General features: G+C 43.6%; 1 protein-coding gene across 1 annotated transcript in view; it reads left to right on the forward strand.

Annotated features, from left to right (window-relative positions):
- Nucleotides 1–12,482, forward strand: part of LOC147748024 (cytochrome P450 2D15-like) — a 404,801-nt gene extending 392,319 nt beyond the window's left edge. The window contains exon 9 of the mRNA XM_086957957.1: nt 11,921–12,482. Coding sequence (XP_086814083.1) covers nt 11,921–12,099 — 179 coding nt within the window. The 3' untranslated portion in view covers nt 12,100–12,482. The remainder of the gene's footprint in view (nt 1–11,920) is intronic.
- The last annotated feature ends 9,856 nt before the right edge of the window (nt 12,483–22,338 follow it).

The following is a 22,338-nucleotide window of genomic DNA, read 5'->3' on the forward strand; positions in this document are numbered from 1 at the left end:
AGTCCTTTCTTTCTACCATGTTCTACTTTAGCTTGAGCACAAACATCGCATCCTTGAACGAAAGATTGCACATCTTTACTCCAGGTTGGCCACCAGAAATTTCTCTGTACAAGTTCTTTGGTTTTTGCGATTCCAGGATGGCCAGCCAGTTGACTAACATGACACCATTGTAAAACCTGTGTTTGTAGAACTTTAGTTGGAACAAATAAAAGATTGGAGAAGAAGGGCAGATTTTGGTGAATTGTTCTATTAGCCCCCTCTCGCACCCAGGATAGCAATTGAGGTATTGGCATTGCTTGTCTTATTTGCTGGAAGAAAACATCGGACATTGTAGCACCTACTATTCTGTCTTTAGAGAGCATGCTTGTAGGTCGGGGAAGAAGTTGATGCTCATCTGGCTTAGAATCATACCGTGACAAGGAATCTGCTTTGTTATTTTTTGTTCCGGGCCTGAAAGTTATGATAAAGTCAAATTCTGCAAAAAACAAGGTCCAACGGAGTTGTCTGGGAGTTAAGGCCTTTGCACATCTGAGGAACTGCAGGTTACGATGGTCCGTGTAAACAGTAACTGTATGCCTAGCCCCAAGAAGGTAGTGACGCCATTCTTTGAATGCATGACGAATGGCCAAGAGTTCTTTCTCTGCAACGGTGTAGTTGGTTTCTGCAGGCAAAAAATTTCTGGACAAGAAAGCTATGGGATGCAGCTCATTGGTTACTGGATCCTTTTGTGAAAGAATTGCTCCAATGGCGAAGTCGGAAGCATCAGCTTCCACAATAAAAGGCAGGTCTGAGTCTGGATGCCGTAAGACAGGTGCTTGTGTAAAGGATCTCTTGAGAGTTTGAAAGGAAGAATCAGTGTCAGGGGTCCAGGTGTATTTAACATTCTTCCTTAAAAGTTGGGTCAAAGGTGTGGCCAAAGTTGAAAAGTCTTTAATAAAACGGCGGTAGAAGTTGGCAAAGCCTAAAAAGCGTTGAATATCCTTCACCGAGGTTGGAGTAGGCCAATCAAGGATTGCTTGGATTTTTCTTGGAGCCATTGTGATCCCAGATGGAGAAAGAATAAACCCAAGGAATTCGACCTTTGTGGTGTGGAATTCACATTTAGACAATTTACAGAACAAACCATGTGATCTTAGGGTGTTCAAGATGATTTTAACGTGCCGAATGTGTTCCTCAGTGGAAGACGAAAAAATCAAAAGGTCGTCAATGTAAGCAATGACGAACCTATCTAAGAAGTCCCGAAGGACATCGTTGATAAAAAATTGAAAAGCAGCCGGGGCATTGCATAAGCCAAAGGGCATTACACAGTACTCGAACAAGCCAAAGCGAGTTCGAAAGGCTGTTTTCCATTCATCACCTGGTCTAATACGGACCAGGTGGTAGGCGCCTCGTAAGTCCAGTTTGGTAAAGATTGTGGCTGAGCGCACTTGATCAAGAAGTACAGGGATCAATGGTAGAGGATATCTGTTCTTGATAGTGATGTTATTTAGAGCTCTGTAGTCAATACAGGTGCGCAATTCTCCATTGCTTTTAGGGACAAAAAAGAGCGGAGAGGCTGCTGGAGACTTGGAGGGCCGGATGAAACCATTTTTCAAAAATTTGTCTAAATAATCTCGAAGGTGGGGGTTCTCTAGATCTGTCAAGGCGTATATTCTACTACAGGGTATCTTGGCTCCTGGCACTAGATCAATGGCACAATCGTAGTCCCTGTGTGGGGGTAGAGTTTCTGCCTTTTGTTCACAGAAAACATCCGTGAATTCTTCATAAATGTGTGGTAGAGTAATGTCTTGCTCGGCTGCTGTGGAGATGTAAAGGGCTGAAACAGTACGTAAAAGGGAACTTGGGGAGATTTGAAGATTCTTTTCTGGTACCCCACAACATTCTTGTTTACACCAAGAGGATGTGAAGTCGACTGTACGTTCTGTCCAACTGATACTGGGGTTATGTGTAGTTAGCCAGGGGATGCCCAAGATAACCCCAAATTGGGGTGCATCAATTACATCGAAAGATATGATTTCCTGATGTTGTTTGGAACCTGCATCGCAAACCATAGCTATGGGAGAGGTACAATGCGTAATCATTCCTGAAGTTAGTTGAGTTCCATCGACTGCATACACTATTTCTGGTTTCTCTTTTTCAACAATGGGAATATTGGTTTTTGCAATGAACTTGGAATCAATGAAATTCCCGGTGGCGCCTGAGTCGATCATTGCAGCTACCAAGATTTGTTTCATGTTGGGTATCCTAAAAGAAACATTCAAAGTGAGATGAGGCACAGTTAACTGTAGAGTGTTAGCGATGGTTTGTTCAGGAGGAGATAACCAACTCGAAAAAGTCTCCTGATCCAAATTCGAGTTCTCTAGTTTTCCGACTTAATGTCCTTCTTGTCTCGGGGCCAAGAGTTCTTTGGTTTGAGTGAACACTCTCTGACAAAATGTCCCTTTTTGCCACAGTAGAGACAAAGACCATTTTTGCGCCGAGTTTCTTTTTCCTCTGGAGTTAACGGTTTCCTCAAACTTCCTATTTCCATGGCCTCTGTTGATTCCTGGGAATTGGGAAGTGATCTTTCTTTGGCTCTAGAAAAGATTCGGACATCTGTTCTTTTCCTATCTCCTTTGCGGTCAGCTACTCTGTGGTCCAGACGAAGACTGAGTGCTATGAGGTCTGCACAAGTTCGGGGTTGGGGATCGATAGGCGCAATAAGGTCTTTCAGCTCATCTCTTAGTCCTTGATAAAAAAGAGCAGATCTCTTAGCTTCTGGCCAATCTGTTTCTGCTATAAGACGATTGAATTGGGTAAGGTAGTGTACCAGTTCCTTATTTCCCTGTTTTAATTCCAATAATTCTCTGTCGGCAGATCCTGTTATGGTACGTCTATCAAATATTCTTTCGAATTCCTGTTTAAACTGCACCCAATTGTATAAAATTGGGTCATCAGACTGCACAAGTGGGACTGCCCACATTGCCGCGTCACCACTCAGGAAGGAGATTAAAAAGGCAGTTCGTGATTGAGCATTTGGAAACGAAGCTGGTTTAACCATAAAGTGCAACTGAACCTGCGTTAAGAATGTCTGAAATTTATTGGGTTCCCCAGCAAACCTCTCAGGCTGGGCCAACGGAACAGTTGTAGGAACAGTTACTGACACAGAGGGTGATGAACCAGATACATTTGCTTGGTGTTGCCCAGAAGATGGTGTTGAGTCCAAACGTGACTGTAACTGAATTACTTTATTGGCTAAAGCTGCAGTTTCTGTTCTACTAACCGTTAATTCAGTCTGTAAATTCCCTATCATGGCACATAGATCATCCATGGTGGCATTCATTTGGCTATTGCTCGGGAGAAACAAATTTCGTGGGCGGATTATTCTGTCAGGATTAGGGTTTCTCAGGCCCCCTTGCGTTTCTCAGGAGCAACACTCACAAACCCACTCAGACATAAAAAGCTTTAGATTCTCTAGATTCTCTGGTTGCTAATATTATAGACTCATTTCTAATAACTAGGAAAGAAGATTGATTCAGGATTAGTAAAAATGACTCTCAGCTAAAAGCAACAAGGTTGACTTTTCACCATAAGATGTTTATAATCATATATACTCGGATAGTAGATAAAGACATGATTAAAGATTTTGCATATTGATTCATTCAGTTTTCAATACAATAACATTGTTCAACTGCGCGCCCTTTACCACTGTTTGTTTCACAGCTTAGCTAAACATTAAACATTCTAGGAAAGCAATCAAAGTTCGAGCCAATCACAGTTCGACATTACAGCAGCAATAGTAAATTATACAGAACGTTGCAAGTTCAATCAACAATCAGCCTAAGTGGAAACCAAACGAAGGTAGAAGCTGAATAGCTTAAATCAAGACTTCGAGCCGAGAAATACTGTTGATAGCGCTCCTAATACAAACTAAAAACACATTGGCAAGTCCCAAACTAAAGCAGGAGTCCAGAAATCCTGTTCGGTAAACAATTGTCCTGATCGTTGCTAGGGAAACGCCCTTCGCGTTTAGCCCTGCGAGCGTCTCGAAGTAAACACCAGCCGGCAAACAGAAAAAGGATCAATCCTACCTGCGTTTTCAGCAAGCGGATTTTCGTGGTAGTTTACTACCATTGAACTGCCATCTGAACTGGAAGCCTCAGCGAAGTCCTCCGTCGTTGAGAGTGAAGACCGGCCAGGAAGCAGGAGACCTCCAATCTCGGGAACCAGGAAGGAATAATCCGCACGGCGTTTTGGGTGTGGCCGCTTATATAGTCCAAAGCCCAAAGAAGTACAGAAGCTGCAAAGGGAAAAAAGACCTCGGCAGCAAAACTCAAAATGGGAACTCCCGAAGCCTAAGGCAAACAAGCACTGGCAAAATGCGGAAAGCGCCAAATGAGACGCGCACATACCAAGCATTGGCAAGTTCACATATTGTCAATGCGCAAAAGGCAAAGTGGCATAACAAACACTGGTAAAGCCAAATAACATAATGTACATACATGGTTATGATGAGAAATGTTAAAAAACACAGGGAACTGATGCACAGACTTAGCAGAGAGGGCAAGGATCCTGACACAATGGTGAAGTATGATTAATTTACTCTAGTGTCATGGGACCAATGTTCTATTAGAACCAATTTAAATAACATAGTCCTCCCCTTAAGCACACAATCCTATTGGTAAGAATGCAGAGAGTAGTCAAATGCTTACTCAAGGAGGGCATGAAAGAATAGACAAATGCAAAAGCAACAATTGATGAACGGAATGTTGCACAATGGCAAAACATTCACCCCCAGTCACAGATATAGGTTTAATCCATCGTTATTTTGCTCACCACACCATCCCAGTTCAGACATGGCCATAGGCAAATCAGTCTTGACCCTGTGCCTCATGGGAACAGTCCAGCCCAAACTGCCAGGCCATGTCTTCCCTGGACCGGAATCAAGCATGCTAGGACCGGTTTCTGGCTATGATTCTTCATCAGCCAGGATAGCTTGATTCCAGTGAGAAACAAAAGAAGATGATGGATGGAGCGTTTGAGCAAATCAAACACTCACCCCCAGTCAAATGATCTGGGTTTGATCCATCACCATTCTTTAGCTCACTCAGCCACCCCAGTTCAGACATGGCCATATGCAAATCAGTCTGACCCTGTGCCTCATGGGAACAGTCCAGCCCGAACTGCCAAGCCTGGTCTTCCCTGGACCGGAAACAAGTATCTTGGGACTGGTTTCGGATTCATAATCCTCATCAGCCAGGCTATCTTGAATCTGGTGGCCAAGTGAGCAAGGGACTCACGTCTGAGCACACCCTGTCAACTCAGGGCGAACAAAGTGAAAAAAAGGGGATGATGGACGGTGCGTTTGAGCAAATCAAGCACTCACCCCCAGTCAAATGATCTGGGTTTGATCCATCACCATTCTTTAGCTCGCTAAGCCACTCCAGTTCAGACATGGCCATATGCAAATCAGTCTGACCCTGTGCCTCATGGGAACAGTCCAGCCTGAACTGCCAAGCCATGTCTTCCCTGGACCGGAAACAAGTATCTTGGGACTGGTTTCGGATTCATAATCCTCATCAGCCAGGCTATCTTGAATCCAGTGGCCAAGTGAGCAAGGGACTCACGTCCGAGCATACCCTGCCAACTTAGGGCGGACAAAGCGAAACAAAAGGGGATGATGGACGGAGCGTTTGAGCAAATCAAACACTCACCCCCAGTCAAATGATTTGGGTTTGATCCATCACCATTCTTTAGCTCACTCAGCCACCCCAGTTCAGACATGGCCATATGCAAATCAGTCTGACCCTGTGTCTCATGGGAAGAGTCCAGCCTGAACTGCCAAGCCATGTCTTCCCTGGACCGGAAACAAGTATCCTGGGACCGGTTTCGGATTCATAATCCTCAACTGCCAGGCTATCTTGAATCCAGTGGCCAAGTGAGCAAGGGACTCACGTCCGAGCATACCCTGCCAACTTAGGGTGGACAAAGGAAAACAAAAAGGGGTGATGGACGGAGCGTTTGAGCAAATCAAACACTCACCCTCAGTCAAATGATCTGGGTTTGATCCATCACCATTTTTTAGCTCACTAAGCCACACCACTTCAAACATGGCCATATGCAAATCAGTCTGACCCTGTGCCTCATGGGAACAGTCCAGCCCGAACTTCCAAGCCATGTCTTCCCTGGACCGGAAACAAGTATCCTGGGACCGGTTTTGGATTCATAATCCTCATCAGACAGGTTATCTTGAATCCAGTGGTCAAGTGAGCAGGGGACTCACGTCTGAGCATACCCTGCCAACTTAGGGTGGACAAAGCAAAACAAAAGGGGATGATGGACAGAGCATTTCAGCAAATCTAACACTCACCCCCAGTCAAATGGTCTGGGTTTGATCTATCACCCTTCTTTAGCTCACTCAGCCACCCCAGTTCAGACTTGGCCATATGCAAATCAGTCTGACCCTGTGCCTCATGGGAACAGTCCAGCCTGAACTGCCAAGCCATGTCTTCCCTGGACCGGAAACAAGTATCCTGGGACCGGTTTGGGATTCATAATCCTCATCAGCCAGGCTATCTTGAATCCAGTGGCCAAGTGAGCAAGGGACTCACTTCTGAGCACACCCTGTCAACTTAGGGCGAACAAAGTGGAAAAAAAAGGGGATGATGGACGGTGCGTTTGAGCAAATCAAGCACTCACCCCCAGTCAAATGATCTGGGTTTGATCCATCACCATTCTTTAGCTCGCTCAGCCACCCCAGTTCAGACATGGGCATGTGCAAATCAGTCTGACCCTGTGCCTCATGGGAACAGTCCAGCTCGATCTGCCAAGCAATGTCTTCCCTGGACCGGAAACAAGTATCCTGGAACCGGTTTCGGATTCATAATCCTCTTCAGCCAAGCTATCTTGAATCCAGTGGCCAAGTGTGCAAGGGACTCACGTCTGAGCATACCCTGCCAACTTAAGGCGGACAAAGCGAAACAAAAGGGGATGATGGACGGAGCGTTTGAGCAAATGAAACACTCACCCCCAGTCAAATGATATGGGTTTGATCCATCACCATTCTTTAGCTCACTCAGCCACCCCAGTTCAGACATAGCCATATGCAAATCAGTCCGACCCTGTGCCTCATGGGAACAGTCCAGCCCGAACTGCCAAGCCATGTCTTCCCTGGACCGGAAACAAGTATCCTGGGACCGGTTTCGGATTCAGAATCCTCATCAGCCAGGCTATCTTGAATCCAGTGGCCAAGTGAGCAAGGGACTCACGTCTGAGCATACCCTGCCAACTTAGGGCGGACAAAGCGAAACAAAAGGGGATGATGGACGGAGCGTTTGAGCAAATCAAACACTCACCCCCAGTCAAATGATCTGGGTTTGATCCATCACCATTCTTTAGCTCGCTCAGCCACCCCAGTTCAGACATGGCCATATGCAAATCAGTCTGACCCTGTGCCTCATGGGAACAGTCCAGCCCGAACTGCCAAGCAATGTCTTCCCTGGACCGGAAACAAGTATCCTGGAACCGGTTTCGGATTCATAATCCTCTTCAGCCAAGTTATCTTGAATCCAGTGGCCAAGTGTGCAAGGGACTCACGTCTGAGCATACCCTGCCAACTTAAGGCGGACAAAGCGAAACAAAAGGGGATGATGGACGGAGCGTTTGAGCAAATGAAACACTCACCCCAGTCAAATGATGTGGGTTTGATCCATCACCATTTTTTGGCTCACTCAGCCAACCCCAGTACAGACATAGCCATATGCAAATCAGTCTGACCTTGTGCCTCATGGGAACAGTCCAGCCCGAACTGCCAAGCCATGTCTTCCCTGGACCGGAAACAAGTATCCTGGGACCAGTTTCGGATTCAGAATCCTCATCAGCCAGGCTATCTTGAATCCAGTGGCCAGTGAGCAAAGGACTCACGTCTGAGCATACCCTGCCAACTTAGGGCGGACAAAGCGAAACAAAAGGGGATGATGGACGGAGCGTTTGAGCAAATCAAACACTCACCCCCAGTCAAATGATCTGGGTTTGATCCATCACCATTCTTTTGCTAACTCAGCCACCCCAGTTCAGACATGGCCATATGCAAATCAGTCTGACCCTGTGCCTCATGGGAACAGTTGAGCCTGAATTCCCAGACGTGGGTCCTGTGCTCACTGCGCCACTGGAGTCAAGCTATCCTGGCTGAAGATGGCTGATAGCCAGAAACCGGTTCTAGGATGCTTGATTCCGGTCAAGGGAAGACATGGCTTGGCAGTTCGGTCTCAATACACTTGAGATTGAATTGAGTATGTATTCGAGTAAAAAGTAAATTTTTTCTCTGTAGGTAATTGCCAAGCATCAATAAGTTTTGTATTTTTGAAGAAAAGCTTTGAGGCAATCAAAGATTTTTTTAATTCTAAATTCAATACAAGGATTTCTTTCTAGTAGTGGTTTATATATTAGCTTAGAATCTAACCGGATTGTAAGTGTTACATTTACAAAACGTATCCTTTCCCAGGTTCGGTTTACCAAGAAAATAGCACTATCAACAGTTGTACCATGTACAATAGTTAAATGAAGAACAGTTTTATCTTTAGCATGAACACATCTCCCATCAGAACCACTTCATTGATGTAAAATTTGAACATTTAACTTTTAGAAATAATTATAATTACTGTAATATCATTTTCAGCCCTGTAGTTGGCATGTCACCAACCTAACCATTAGAGATTATTGATAGAATATTGTCATTCATTTGCATTTTCTACCAAAAGCCTATATCATATGTATCTCTTGTCAAATACTTAGCATACGTTCTTTTTTTCACTGGATGTCGAAAAAGATTTACATTAAGAGAAGTAATGTTAAGATGGTGAAATCTAGAGATAATTAAAGAGAACTACCTATATATGTAAAACCTGTGGTAAATAAGTATTTACCGTCGGAATTTCTATGCAGTAAGTACAATAAAATAACTCAGTCAGAAATAAGAGGCAAAATCTGTGGTATCTGAGTTTTAAAAGGGGTTTTATTCCATAATATGGAATGGTTCGAACCAGGTCTACATATTCCTGTCACCATCAAGGATCGGGAAGGGATAGCACACATTTTATTGACAAAGTACATCATTTATAGTAAATGTAGATGATGGTGATGAATGCAGAAGGCGTAACAGCTGAGAGAAACGAGATAAGAACACATGTGCGTAACAGAAAGGCGTGCACGAGGGCGTACACGGAGGTGTGCGCTGGAAACGTCATATGAAAGTGTCACAAGTGGGTGGAAACATAGCGGAATCTTGCAATGTCAGCTGAAATCTATAGCAAGGATGCGCGCGCAGCAGCATGACGTGTGACTGACGTGAGGCTGGAGGGTGCAGGGGTCTTGACATTTAAACTGGAGGCAAGAGACAGAAGTCTGGCATGTCAGAGCGACTCGTTCCTAAATCATATCTGATATCTCGTGTTTGGGGAACTATACTATCTAGAAGGAAAGGTCTCTTGGGCAGAGGCTACTCTATACTGACTATTAATGCGTGCATATGTGACTACGTGTCTACGTGTAATGCGAGGGGCCATGAGCCTACCATGGTAACAAGAGCAATGAATTACTTGCATGGAGACAGAGAGGCCGGGCCCTTTGCTCTGCAGCCGGGGAGTGTTTATCTATTCTGCTAGACTGGAATGTGTTTTCGAGGAGCTGAGCTCGACTATGTTGATAACTTGAAGGCAAAACACTGTCTTTGGCAGGCAAGCAGGCCGAGCCGGGCACCGCTCGCCACGCAGGGAGTAGAACAGAGGTCAGAGATGTATCCCACGTTGCAGCTTTTCAGGTGGAGAACAGAAAGGGCTCGATGGTAGAAATCAGGGCCTAGCTCTGCAGGGCTAGGAAAACGTGGAAGTGCACCATGAAAAGACGTTGGCAAGGCATACTTAGGAACGGAATTATCGATCCATTCATAGTGGATCTGGAAGAGGACATGTTAACGTTTGACGCAAATGTGTTTGCGTTTTCATAGCAGGTCGAGGAGGGAAGTTACATGCACTTTAAGCTCGTACATGGAGACGGTGGGGTTCACGTTAGGGGACACAATTGATCATCAAAATTCATATTACCTCAAACCAACCATACTTTTTAAGTCCTTTTTGCCTAATTAATATTTTAGAAAGAAGGTTTCCAAATAAACTCTGCAACTTTATCCTTCAACATTGTCTGGCAGATCAAGCCTATTTCTATTCTCAAGTTCTAAAATACATTTGTCATTTGAGTAAGTTGAGCAGTTGCATGACAAAGTTGATTTATCAAGATTATATTATCCTTAATTTTAATTTCATCGCCAAATATTCTCACAGCTATATCATGTTGAATGGTTTAGAAGTCGGAGTTAATTCCATCTATATTGACATCAATTGCAGGTATTTCCTCCAAATGTTCCCCTAAAGAATGTTGCTGAGGTTCAGAAATGTTTGGATTAATTTGTGGTAATTTTGCAGCCTTTTTTCTTTAGTAAGACATGATGGATTTAGATTCAGATGAGAAAGTAGCTGTTAAAGGCAGAGGGTAGCCATGCTTATGCATCAAAATGAATGTAGGAGAGGAGAAGTGGGCAAAAAATTATATCAATTGTCTGCTTAGAGCAGACAGTGCAATCAGTTAGACGAGAACTCCTCGCAACCTCTTTCCTCATAGCTTGGGTTTGAAGTGACGATTCATGCGTTGCGGGAATCGTGACAGTATATCCCCCCAAAGCATTTCTTTGCTGCACAAACTATACCTCAGGGCGCATTAAATGAGTACCAGATTGCACTGCACAAGGTCAGATTTGTTTGGGATGCAGGAACATGGGGTAAGGGGCAGTGAAAACTGCTAAATGCTCCCATTGTCATGGGAGACCTGCACCAAACTGTAAACAGTATTAAAAGGAACCTCTGTAACAGCTGTTCCTGCCAATGCATTAGAAATAATCGCCAGCTTCACCAAAGTTTAATTTAAGACCTATGTTTTGTAATTAATCTCTTTATTTTCATCAAGTCTTTTTTTCTTTAACATCTTATTTTCATTATTGGTATTCAGGGGCAATGGTATACGTTAAATGATGATAAAAATTAAAAGAATTTGAACATTAACCACATTTTCTGAAAAATTAATAGTAATAGTTTTAGGACACAGTACATGCTTCAGCCACCAAACAGGACAGTATGAGTAGCTTAGCCACACATAAGTAATGACCCAGGAGAATGGACACACGGTGAACTTTGTAACTGGAAATCCATGCCAAGGCTTATAGCAATCTGGTTGGTTAGAGCACCCACAGTCAAGAGTGTGAGAGTAGCGTCTTTTGATTGCCCACTGGCTCAGACACTGAAGATCACAATACCTTTCTCCTACTTTCGTTTCTCCTAGCAGTGCAGGAATGATGATCACACCCATTGCAGATGGGATTTAAGCCTAGAATCAGTGTAGCTGTACCTATTGTGACCTGGGCTACTCTGGTACATGGGGTAAGGGGCAGTGAAAACTGCTAAATCCTCCCATCACCATGGGACACCTGCACTAAACTATAAACAGTATTTAAAGGAACCCCTGTGACAGCTGTTCATGCGAATGCATTAGAAATAATCACCAGCTTGGCCAAAGTTTAAATTAAGCCCTATGTTTTGCAATTAATCTCTTTATTTCCATCGTCTTTTTTTCTTTAACATCTTATTTTTATTATTGGTATTCAGGGGCAATAGCATATGTTAAATGATGATTAAAAATTAGAAGAATTTGAACATTAAGCCCAATTTTCTGAAAAATTAATAGTAATAGTTTTAGGACACATTATCACCATTTTATACACAGTTCTGATGTTTTTTTGGATGGTGGAAAGAGATCATCCCAAAAAATATTAAAAAGCATAAGGGTTTTTTCACTTTTTGAAACATTTCTTTTCACTTTTGCCCTGGTCTCACAGGACGCCGCGTCTGTTTGGGGGAGCAGCTGGCCAGGATGGAGCTCTTCCTCTTCTTCACCATTTTTCTTCAGCAATTCACATTCTCTGTTCCAAAGAAGCAGCCAAGGCCAAGTGAGGAGACCATTGATCGTTTCTTAAGAGCTCCCACGCCTTACCAGTTATGCGCCGAAGTAAGATGAAGGAACATCACCCTGCTTGGCATGCATCTCACCACGATGACATCTGAAACAGTGAAGTCATTGGTGGTTCTTTCCGAAATGATAGATGGAATTTAAAAGATGCACCCTTTGAACCCCCCCACCCCCTTTATGTTCATGTAAAAAGAGCATGGTAATGTGCAATGACGATACAATAGGAGAGTATTTAACACACTTGAGAAAAATTAAATAAATTATGTTTGGGGATATACCAATTTAAATTACATTCAAACAATACATTTTTGAGCACATTGTTTTTGAAATCCGTACTAAAATGTATATTTCCTATCTGTGAATATACCATCATAAACATTTGTAGGTTTGTGTATGATTTAAATTCCTCATTAAATGAATCATGGAACATTTGTTTTTTTTCAGTGTTTTCAATGGATCTTCACAGATGAATAGGCATAACTGAGCTTTTCAGACATGATATTTATTTTATTTACCTCTTTCTTTTTTCATGGCCTGGAAGGAATTATATAAGAGTCGCAGTTTATTAAACAATGTTTGCTTTACGGTTGGCAGCATCTAAGAGCCAAATACACCACCATGATTTCTTGTTTAACAATTGTTGAGGTAACCATTGTGGTGAGCCACTGGCAGCTAACTGTTTGTTACAAACCTTAAAGGCAGTGCTATTTTGAACTTCAGCCATTATAAAGCTATTCTCCAAGGAGAAGAATTAGGGGGCATGTTTACTAGAAACTGTTGGAGCGCGGAGCTGCACCAAATTTGGCAGTGCCGCACTCTGACAATTTCTAAACACCCTGGGATGCACCGTATTTAGTACAATACGGCGCACCCCATGTTTTCCCTAGCTCTGATGCTAAATTAAGCTGGCTAGCGCCAATGCTGGCACCCTTCCTCCGTAGTGCAAGGGTACGCGCATTGCAAGGAATGATTGTTTATTTCCAGGAAGGTGTCCCTTCCTGCACTTAAACAGTCCCTAATGGCTATTTGATACTTCAATGTGTGCTGTAGCAATTCTCATTATTTGATGATCGTTTATGTGCAGGACAGGAAACCTTCTTGCACATAAACAATCATTAATGGCTTTTTGCTCTTTCTATGTGTGTTGCAGAATGTGTGTTCCTGAGTACTTGGGTTTCCTGGTATCAGGCAGTCAACCAATCAATCAACTCGGATTTATAGAGCACGTCCAATCACCCAAAAGGGTATCCATGTGCTAGGTACTTGCTGGGATCAGTGGAAGAGCCAGGTCTTGACTCCCTTTATGAATTGAGGAAGAGAGAATTCTGTTTGGAGGTGAAGGGAAGGTCAGTCCATTAACAGCATTTTATTCCCCCCCCCCACCTTCTCAGGGTTACAATACAATGTTTTAATCTTGAACATTATTAGAACAAGTGTCACTACCCAGTTATGGCCCCCTTGACCAAAACGCATTGTTCATTACCTTTTGGTGGAATACCCTTCTTCTCATCCTCAGTAAACGGATGTGCTACTTGGACAATTTTGACAGTTACGCATCAGGTCCTGAAAACCGACTTCGCAGCTGGGGAAGTTTCTTTGAACTGTACTTGGAGCGGTTCTTGGATTATATTTGCCTTAATGTAGTTAGCATTAAAGTTAATCTATTGCCCAGCCATTCCCCATGCTTCAAAAAGCAAATGTGCTTTTTTCATCATTTAATATTTTTTTTCCCACAAACCAGCGAATTAGGTCCAATTCTGCTCCATCCATGGGTGGAAAAATGGTCGAAGCTCCAGCGTTTTGCTTCCCACACTGCCATTTCACTCAAACATACCTCTCGTTTCATGAAAAAGGATGCCAAAAGAGGATGCCATGTTGTTATACCAATCACACGTTCTGCTTTGCAGGTTGTATTATAGTGAAATTAAATGTATTACATTTGTGCTTAGCTGGGAGATCAGAAACAACAAGGACCCATCCAAATAATCTAATCATTGTGGCAAGAAACTACTGTTTATCTTGACCATGTCAGGGTGCATGAAGGTAATAGCAGATTTTGTATAGTATTGAAACCAAGCCCATTCCCTGATATTTTGGTGTCCACCTTCCTCCTTAAAAGAATAGCTTACTACATTCAGACCAGAAATATGAAGAGAAATAGTGCCACATACAAAACTTAGTCTGGCTCCTGGAAAATAACAGCCTTGCTGGTTTTCAGAAAGTTTAATATCTGAACAAAGCCCACATCATCTTGATGTAACCTGAAGTTCTTATGCAGCAAATTATGATTTAGGGCACGTTTTGCAGTGACTAAAAACTACAAACCATGATTTAAGGCCAGGACAAAGACATACTCCTATTTTTGAAGAGTTCACTCATGACTTTTGGAAATATGAATTTCTTTACCAGGCTTGTCACCCTGCATTACATGGACAACGAGAGAAGTGATCTATCGCATATTTAATCACCATTTCATCTATTGCTTCAACTAACTGCTAACTGTTTGTCTAGAACATGATCAAAATAACTTCTTTCTGCTACATGTAAGTATTATGATCTCTAATGTCTCAGTAACAACAAAGGAACCTATTGAATGTTACCCATTGTGTATTACATCTTATGTGCTCATTTTAGTGCAGTTATTATGAAACAGTGACATTTTGACTGAAAATAGTCAGCAAATTACTGTGCTAGACTGTTTAAGTTTTATTAGTAGAAAGAAGTGAAAAGGATACATCTATGAAGTAAAGAATACAGGGATTTAAGGAATGGAGGTTTTGCTTTGTTGAAAAATTATTATCGCTGCAGAAGTTCGACAATTCTTAACCTTGCACCAGTATATGGCTAACATTGGTCCCTGATTTGCAAATTGAATTTTCATGAATAAGAATTCTGATTGAACAGAGTGGGTAATGGTTAAGATCAGAGATTATTGTAGCTGCTTCTGGCATTATGGGCTAACAATGACCATTTATTGCAATTTAAACATTGAGGCTTTGCTTAGCATTCATGCAGATGTAGCTAATTAAACTATGAGCAATGGTGAAGCTTTGTAGAGTAATTTGAGGCCTGCATTATCATCCCTAGCGATCAAAGTTCTTATAATTTTTGATGGGATCGGTAAAAGAAGTAGGGCATATGAATGTCTGCATATCCACGCGTAATATGATGTCCAAAGAAAAGCAATTTGTTGCAAAGTGGGGAAAATCATTTGTTCAATTCGTTGTGCAGCACTGTTTATCTATTTCATATGATATGCCAACCTACTTCATTTTAAATGTAACACATGACTGTTTCATTCTGCTTATGAAAATATAGAAAATGTTTCCTCTTCCCCTATGCTTTGTATCTGTGGCCTGTTTTTGGCCAAAAGTGTTGTTTCAGAAGATAAACATAAAAAAACAATCATAAACAAGCTCATTCTGGGAATATTTGTAACCAGACGTAGGATTTGGAGCTAGGACATAGAGGGGCATATGTACAAGCCTCTATCGCCACGGGAACATCACTTTTTGTGACATTCCCTTGGCGATAGGGACCTTGCTTTATGTACGAGGCAGCGTTAAGCCACTTAACGTGGCTTAACGCTGCCTTGTACATAAGACACACTTTCACGCTATGTTTAGTGCAAACGAGACATGCAGTGGGTGTTGTGGTGGGTGTTTCACTGCAACACCCATTGTATTTGACGATGCCCATATGTACAAAGGTGGCGTGCATAGGAGGCAGTGCCAAAATTAAGACCAGGAAAACCCTGGTCTTAAGTTGGCAAAACGAGGAGAAATGCGTTATTTCAACTCTCGCTTTTTCTTTTTCCATGTGTGCTGCCTTGTGCAGCACACATGGAAAAAACAATATGCCATGGTGGTTTGTTTATGTACAGGAAGGGGCCTGCACATAAACAAACCTTTTTAAAAAATGCAATTTTGTAACTTTCATGTGTGCTGCATGAAGCAGCATATATGAAAGTTACAAAATTGCATTTTAGGATTGTTTCTTTGCAGGAAGGGACACCATCCTACACATAACCAATCCTCCCCTGCACGCAGACATCCTTGCACTCTGGTGAAAGGGTGACTGTGTTGGCACTAAGTTGTTAAACTTGGCGCCATCGCAGGGGGAAACGCAAGGCTGCACCACATTCTTGTAAATATGGTGCAGCCTTGCGTTTCCGAAGTGGCAGAGCGTGTCGATATGCCCAGGGGGCTAACGACATGTTCCGCCACTACATTGTACATATCCCCCAGAGTGTTTTGTACTAAAATCCTATCATCGGTTACCTGGAGGAATTTGGGAAGGGAAAACAGTTTGGAAAATAGGAAAGCATTTGATTTGACCAACAGTAAAACCAAAATCAGAGGCTATTTTCATCCTGACCTAAGAAACTCGTTATCATTAGTAAAACGGGTAACAAGAATAATAGTATTTCCCTAGACAGTTTTAAGTTTTATCAGGCAATAAAGGTTATATGATTTCAGAGCATCTCATTCTGATATGGCGTTTTTTGTATTAAAAAGCAATCAATATTTCCAGAAATATTCCTCACTAAAATTCACAAAACTGTAAGTGTACATTTGCATTCTTCCTTTGCACCAGTAACACAATTCATCCTCATGTCTTAGTGTGATTGTGGACCTCACAGCTGCATATGCTTGAAAATGACCCAGCTACATACCAGTAAATTTAATTATGCGTGATTCATGTGATGTTAATGGTCTTGCGATAGCGGACCAGTCTGATTACTGAGTTTATGCTACTCTCCCCCTATAACTCAATGAGTGAGGACTGGAGAGATGAAGCCGGAGGAGGAGGTAATACAATATGCCAATAAAAATATCAACAGTTGGGATGAGTATGTAAGGTGGTAATAAACGCTGATGGGAGATGAGTAAGGTGACACACAATGGAATCGCAGAATATACATATATTCTAGGTTATACACATGATATACGTTACAAGATGTGTTTTTTTAGTTAAAAATAGTGTTTTGCTTTTTCAAAGGTCAAAGACACACAAAGTATAATATATTGTTGTATATAATATAATTATGTTACAACTTTAAAATACCATATTTAAGTTATAAATGTACCTACAATAACTAAAAAATATGTGGCTAGAAGAAAAATGTTGAATAAGGAACAAACAAGATCTCCCCCATGTCATAGATTACAAATTACATTAATAATGAGAATTTGCATTAAAAAATATATTATATGTTTATAGCAATATAATTATCAACCAGTTTCCAAAGCCTTTGAAACACTGGAGTATTTTTACGTGTTCCCTTAAAAGATAATTGAGCTCCATGTCTAGTAAATGTGACCCAAGACCACCAAATATCAACCGATAATGCTTAGGTGGATTTCCAATGAGTTGAAATGGATTTAATAGCTATAGAGAGCTTAAGATCAAGACGTTTACTATGGGGTTACGTTAATTTGGAGGAGAGTAAACTAGATTTACATATAACCCTGCTATATTTTTATTAATCAGTGATGGAAAGTATTTTGAGGATAAGAACCCCACATTTTTCCAAAACTGTGATATTATTGTACATAGAAACAGAACTTTTTAGAGACCCTTCATGTTGTTTGCAATGCCAGCAAAGAGTGGAATCAATAGGCTTGGCCTTGCGCAATTTACATGGAGTCCATAAACAAATGAACAGAGTAAACACATTTGTTTGTGATAAAGACACAGGGAACCACCCTCTTATTTTTGCTAGCCAAATATGCTTCAAATTATCAAAGTACAATTCTATAGACAGTTATGCTTTCCGGTGCCGACTAGAAAATTCAAGTTAGCTTCACGGGTAGTGTTTTATTGATTGTAAAATTTAGAAACTGTATGTGGAGAAACAGAATAGGGCCTAATACAAATCTCTGAATCAGGGCCCTATGTTGAGGCAATGAAATGGGAAAATGATTAAGAATAGCATTGCAGAGAATATGGTACTTATGAGCTTCAGTATCAGTTAACAAGCATTTAGCTTGTAGTTCACACATTTACAAGAAACCACCCTTATCATAGACATCTCCAAGGTAGAAAATACCAGCATGTATCCATGAATTCCAAAATTTGAAGGTATTATTACTTTTTATCTTAGGATTGTGCCATAGAGATAGTTTGATAGAATCTGAAATATGTGATGCAAATGCCGAATCTAAATCTTGTAAAATTAGTTTGGTAGATGGAATATTGGCAGATGATTTAAGAAGTTTATTAGAGTTAGTCATAGATAATAAAGTTGGTAAAGGGAATGGTGAGACCAGCTGTTGTTCCACTTGAAGCCATTTAGGTAAATGAACAGCATTAATGAATGAAAACCAATGAGAACCTCGTCCTAAATTAAATGCTTTGTGGTAATTAAAACAATCTGGTAAACCAAATATTCCTTGCATTTTGAAAGTTTAATTTTAGCAGATCAGAGCACCGTGGTGGTTTATGATGCCAAAGACATTTGTAAATAATGCTACGTTTTTTATGTAATCTAAGAGATAATTGTTTCAGGAGCATTGATATAGTGTAAACAAATCATACCTTCAAGATTACCCCACCAGGAGAAATTGTATCTGTGACCTTAGTAATCAAAGAATCGCAATTTAATGTAATTGATTGTTTCGGAGAGTGCAAAAAATGGATTCACAATTAATTTAATTTCTCTTTTTTGCCAAATAATATCAGTATTGTCAACATATCTTGAGTGAATGGAAAGGGGCGACCACTCGGTCCCCCCGAACGTATGGTAGGGGGCCCGGATCCCCCCGGGAAACCATTTTGGGCGGGGGGCGTGTCTCGGCTGGTATGCCCGAAGCGGCGTAGCCGGGGCGCGCCTTTTTCCCGCCCAAGAACGGTTGTCCGAGACACCTACACCGTTGGCCACGCCCCGTAGGCGTACCAGAAGAGGGTACACGCCCTCCTGAAGAGGAATAAAAGGAGCAACAATCCAAAGAAGCATCCTCTTGTTCCTGTGCTTGGAAGCTGCACCCTCTCGTTGCACGTGAGCCCTCGACGGAAAAAGGAGCAATTTTTGAGAACTTGTAATTTTTGTGTTTCTCTTTCAGCGACTCCGAACCCTCGGATCCAGGACCTCGTTGAGCAGCAGGGATTGAATATCCGACAACGATGCCTGGCAAGAAGGCCGGAAAGAAGGCAGGGACTGACCAGATGCTTCGCATGTTGATAAAGGATATGGCGAGCATGAAAAAACAGATGGCGGCAATGAACAATACGGGCAGACCGAAGAAAGTCATCGGACCAGCATTGCCGGGAGTAGTTCCCGCTGGGAGAGGTAAAAGGGCCAGGAATAGGGCGGCAGGGGGGGAGGCCCCAGTTCCTGAGTCACCCCCGGCAAGCCCGGTTAGTCCAGTGGAGGCCCCGGTTCCGATCCCGGACGCGGGCCAACCGATTCCGGTTGTAGTTACGCCCACTAACGAGGAGGATATGCCTCTGGAGTTGGCCGCCCAGTTAGCCGCATGGCTCGGCAAAAATACTGAGGGTGCTACGGCACCAGGAGACACGGCCGAAGAGGCCAGGTTACTAATGAAGCAGTTGCGGCAATCGCGAGATGCCGCGAAGGCGAATCTCCCTCTTGTCCCCCCACAGGTTCCCTCAGAACGACCGGCGGCTGGCGTTGGAAAAACAGCGGGACCAGCTATGGATTCGGGTAAGCAGCCATTGCCAATGGCGAGGGAGGGGGCGTTACCCTCAAGAAGGGAAAAGGTGGTCCAACATATTCCGCTGGCCACGAAAGAATTGATTTGGGCTGATAAGTATGTGAATATGTTTTCCCTCTTGACTGACCATCACAAGGTGGAGTATGTTAAAACTCAGAAGGATTTGTGGCACCCGAGTGTGTGGCGTGCAAAAATGGCGGGATTCAGGGTGGATGAGACGATCTCAAATTGGGCCAGGGCATTTGCGATGTTTACTGCGATCATGGGGGAACGTAAGCCCGAGGCTTTGACCGAATTGGCCTGCTATCAGACACGTATAATGGATTTCTATGAAACGTATGAGGGCAATGAATGGTTGGGTTATGATAGTAAGTTTCGTAAGGCCAAGGAGCACGATTCATCTCTGACGTGGGATTGTCTCGACTCCATCTCTTGGCAGAAGCAGCTCCTGCCGGGCGCAACAAAGTCGTCTTCGCTTGGCGGGAATGGGTCGGCGCCCTCCCGCCATCAATCGGCGGCGCCCTTTCGAGCAGGCCCCGCTGGTGACCACCAACCGAGGAGTGGTGGGAACGGGGGTAAAAAAGGGGTTTGTTGGAACTTTAACAGAGGCAAGTGCACGAGGCCACAAGGGACATGTAAGTTCAGGCATGAGTGTGCAGGGTGCGGACACTCTTCACACCCTGAGAGTTCGTGCAGAGCCAAGAATGGTGATACAGGGGGTAGAGGAGGGGCCAAACAGGTCTAATGTCGACCATGGGGTACCGCTACCTACCCCCGTAGATATCATAGCAATGATCCCCTGGCTAAATGAATACCCTGATCATGTCTCCGCTGGGGTGTTGCGGGACGGCTTCTCGTATGGTTTCCACATCCCGGCGGGGGATTTTCGGGGGGAATCACTGTGTAAAAACCAACTGTCGGTTCAGCAGAATACGGCGGTGGTGGAAAGTAAGATTGCAAAGGAGGTTGCCCGTGGCCGGGTTGCTGGCCCATATAGGCACCCGCCAGTCACTAATTTCATTTGTTTACCGTTGGGAGTAGTCCCCAAGAAGGACCCAGGTGAGTTTAGGTTAATTCATAACCTGTCGGCTCCTAGGGGTCTTTCGGTGAACGATGCGATTGATCCAGGGATTTGTTCGGTGCGGTACGCATCCTTTGATGAGGCCGTCGCCATGTTGAATCGCCTGGGGCCCGGAGCGCTGATGGCTAAATCAGATATTGAGTCGGCGTTCCGGTTGCTCCCGGTACACCCACAGGATCAGCGTCTGTTAGGTTTTGTGTTTCAAGTACGCTACTATATGGATAGATGCATGCCAATGGGTTGCTCCATCTCTTGTGCTTATTTTGAGAAATTTAGTTGTTTTCTGCAATGGGCGTTCTCCAGAGCTACGGGCTATACCCAGGTTATGCACTACCTAGATGATTTTTTGTTCTTGGGGCCAGCCGGCGACACGGAATGTGCACAGGCTTTACTGGAATTTTGCGCTCTCATGAAGCGGTTCGGCGTGCCATTGGCACCAGGGAAGACGGTGGGGCCATCTACTTCACTCGAGTTTCTTGGAATTGAGCTCGATTCGGTGGAGGGATGCTTCCGTTTGCCCAGGGACAAAGTAGTGAAATTCAGGGCCTCTCTAGAACTGTGCATTAGCAAAGGAAAAGTAACTCTCCGTCAGTTACAGCAAGCAGTGGGCCAGCTTAACTTTGCCCTTAGAGTGATACCAATGGCCCGCCCCTTTTCCTGCTCTATTGCACAAGCCATGGTCGCTCTCAAGGAAGGACACCACCGCACAAGACTGTCTGCAGAGGTTCGCCAGGATATGCGCATATGGTTGGCATTCCTGGCAGATTTCAACGGTCGAGTGGTGTGGAGCAAGCCACCAGCATCCTCGGACGAGCTGGGTTTGTGGACCGACTCGGCAGGGAGCGTGGGATTTGGCGCCATCTTCGGTAATCGATGGTCGGCGCAAACATGGCCGACGTGGTGGCACTCCAGTGGGCTCACAGGTAACATTGGGTTTCTTGAGTTGTTCCCCATTTTTGTGGCTCTGAAGGCATGGCCGGATGAGTTTCGTGATCGCTCAGTGGTGTTTTGGTCCGACAACATGACCGTAGTCGAATGCATAAATAATCAGGCAGCACGCTGCAAGTGGATATTGAGATTACTGAAGGAAATTGTACTACTTTGCATGAGACTGAACGTTCAGTTTAGGGCGAGGCATGTGCCGGGTGTGCTGAACAAGGCGGCTGATGCACTCTCTCGTTCCCACATGCAGGCCTTCAGGGGTTATCTACCTTCCGCGGACCTAGTGGCGGCACCATTTCCCGAAGCTCTCTGGTTACTCGGTGCCCCGGATTATAGGACCTCGTGGGAGCAAGCCTAGCCCCCAGGACAAGGAAGGCATACGAAGGAGCGTTTCGTTCCTATTGTGCATTTTTGGGTCCAGCAGGAGGGGATAATTGGGGGCAGGAGGAGTATGTCCTAAAGTTTTTAGTAGCACTCCACAAGGCAGGCCGATCAGCGGCAACGGCCAATAGGCACCGGGCCGCCATTGCATTCATGGCACAGGCGCATGGCATCAAGGACCCCACATCGTCCTTTTTGGTAAAGAAG

This window comes from Lissotriton vulgaris, chromosome 1_1 (assembly GCF_964263255.1).
Source record: "Lissotriton vulgaris chromosome 1_1, aLisVul1.2, whole genome shotgun sequence".
In the NCBI taxonomy this organism is placed as follows: Eukaryota; Metazoa; Chordata; class Amphibia; order Caudata; family Salamandridae; genus Lissotriton; species Lissotriton vulgaris.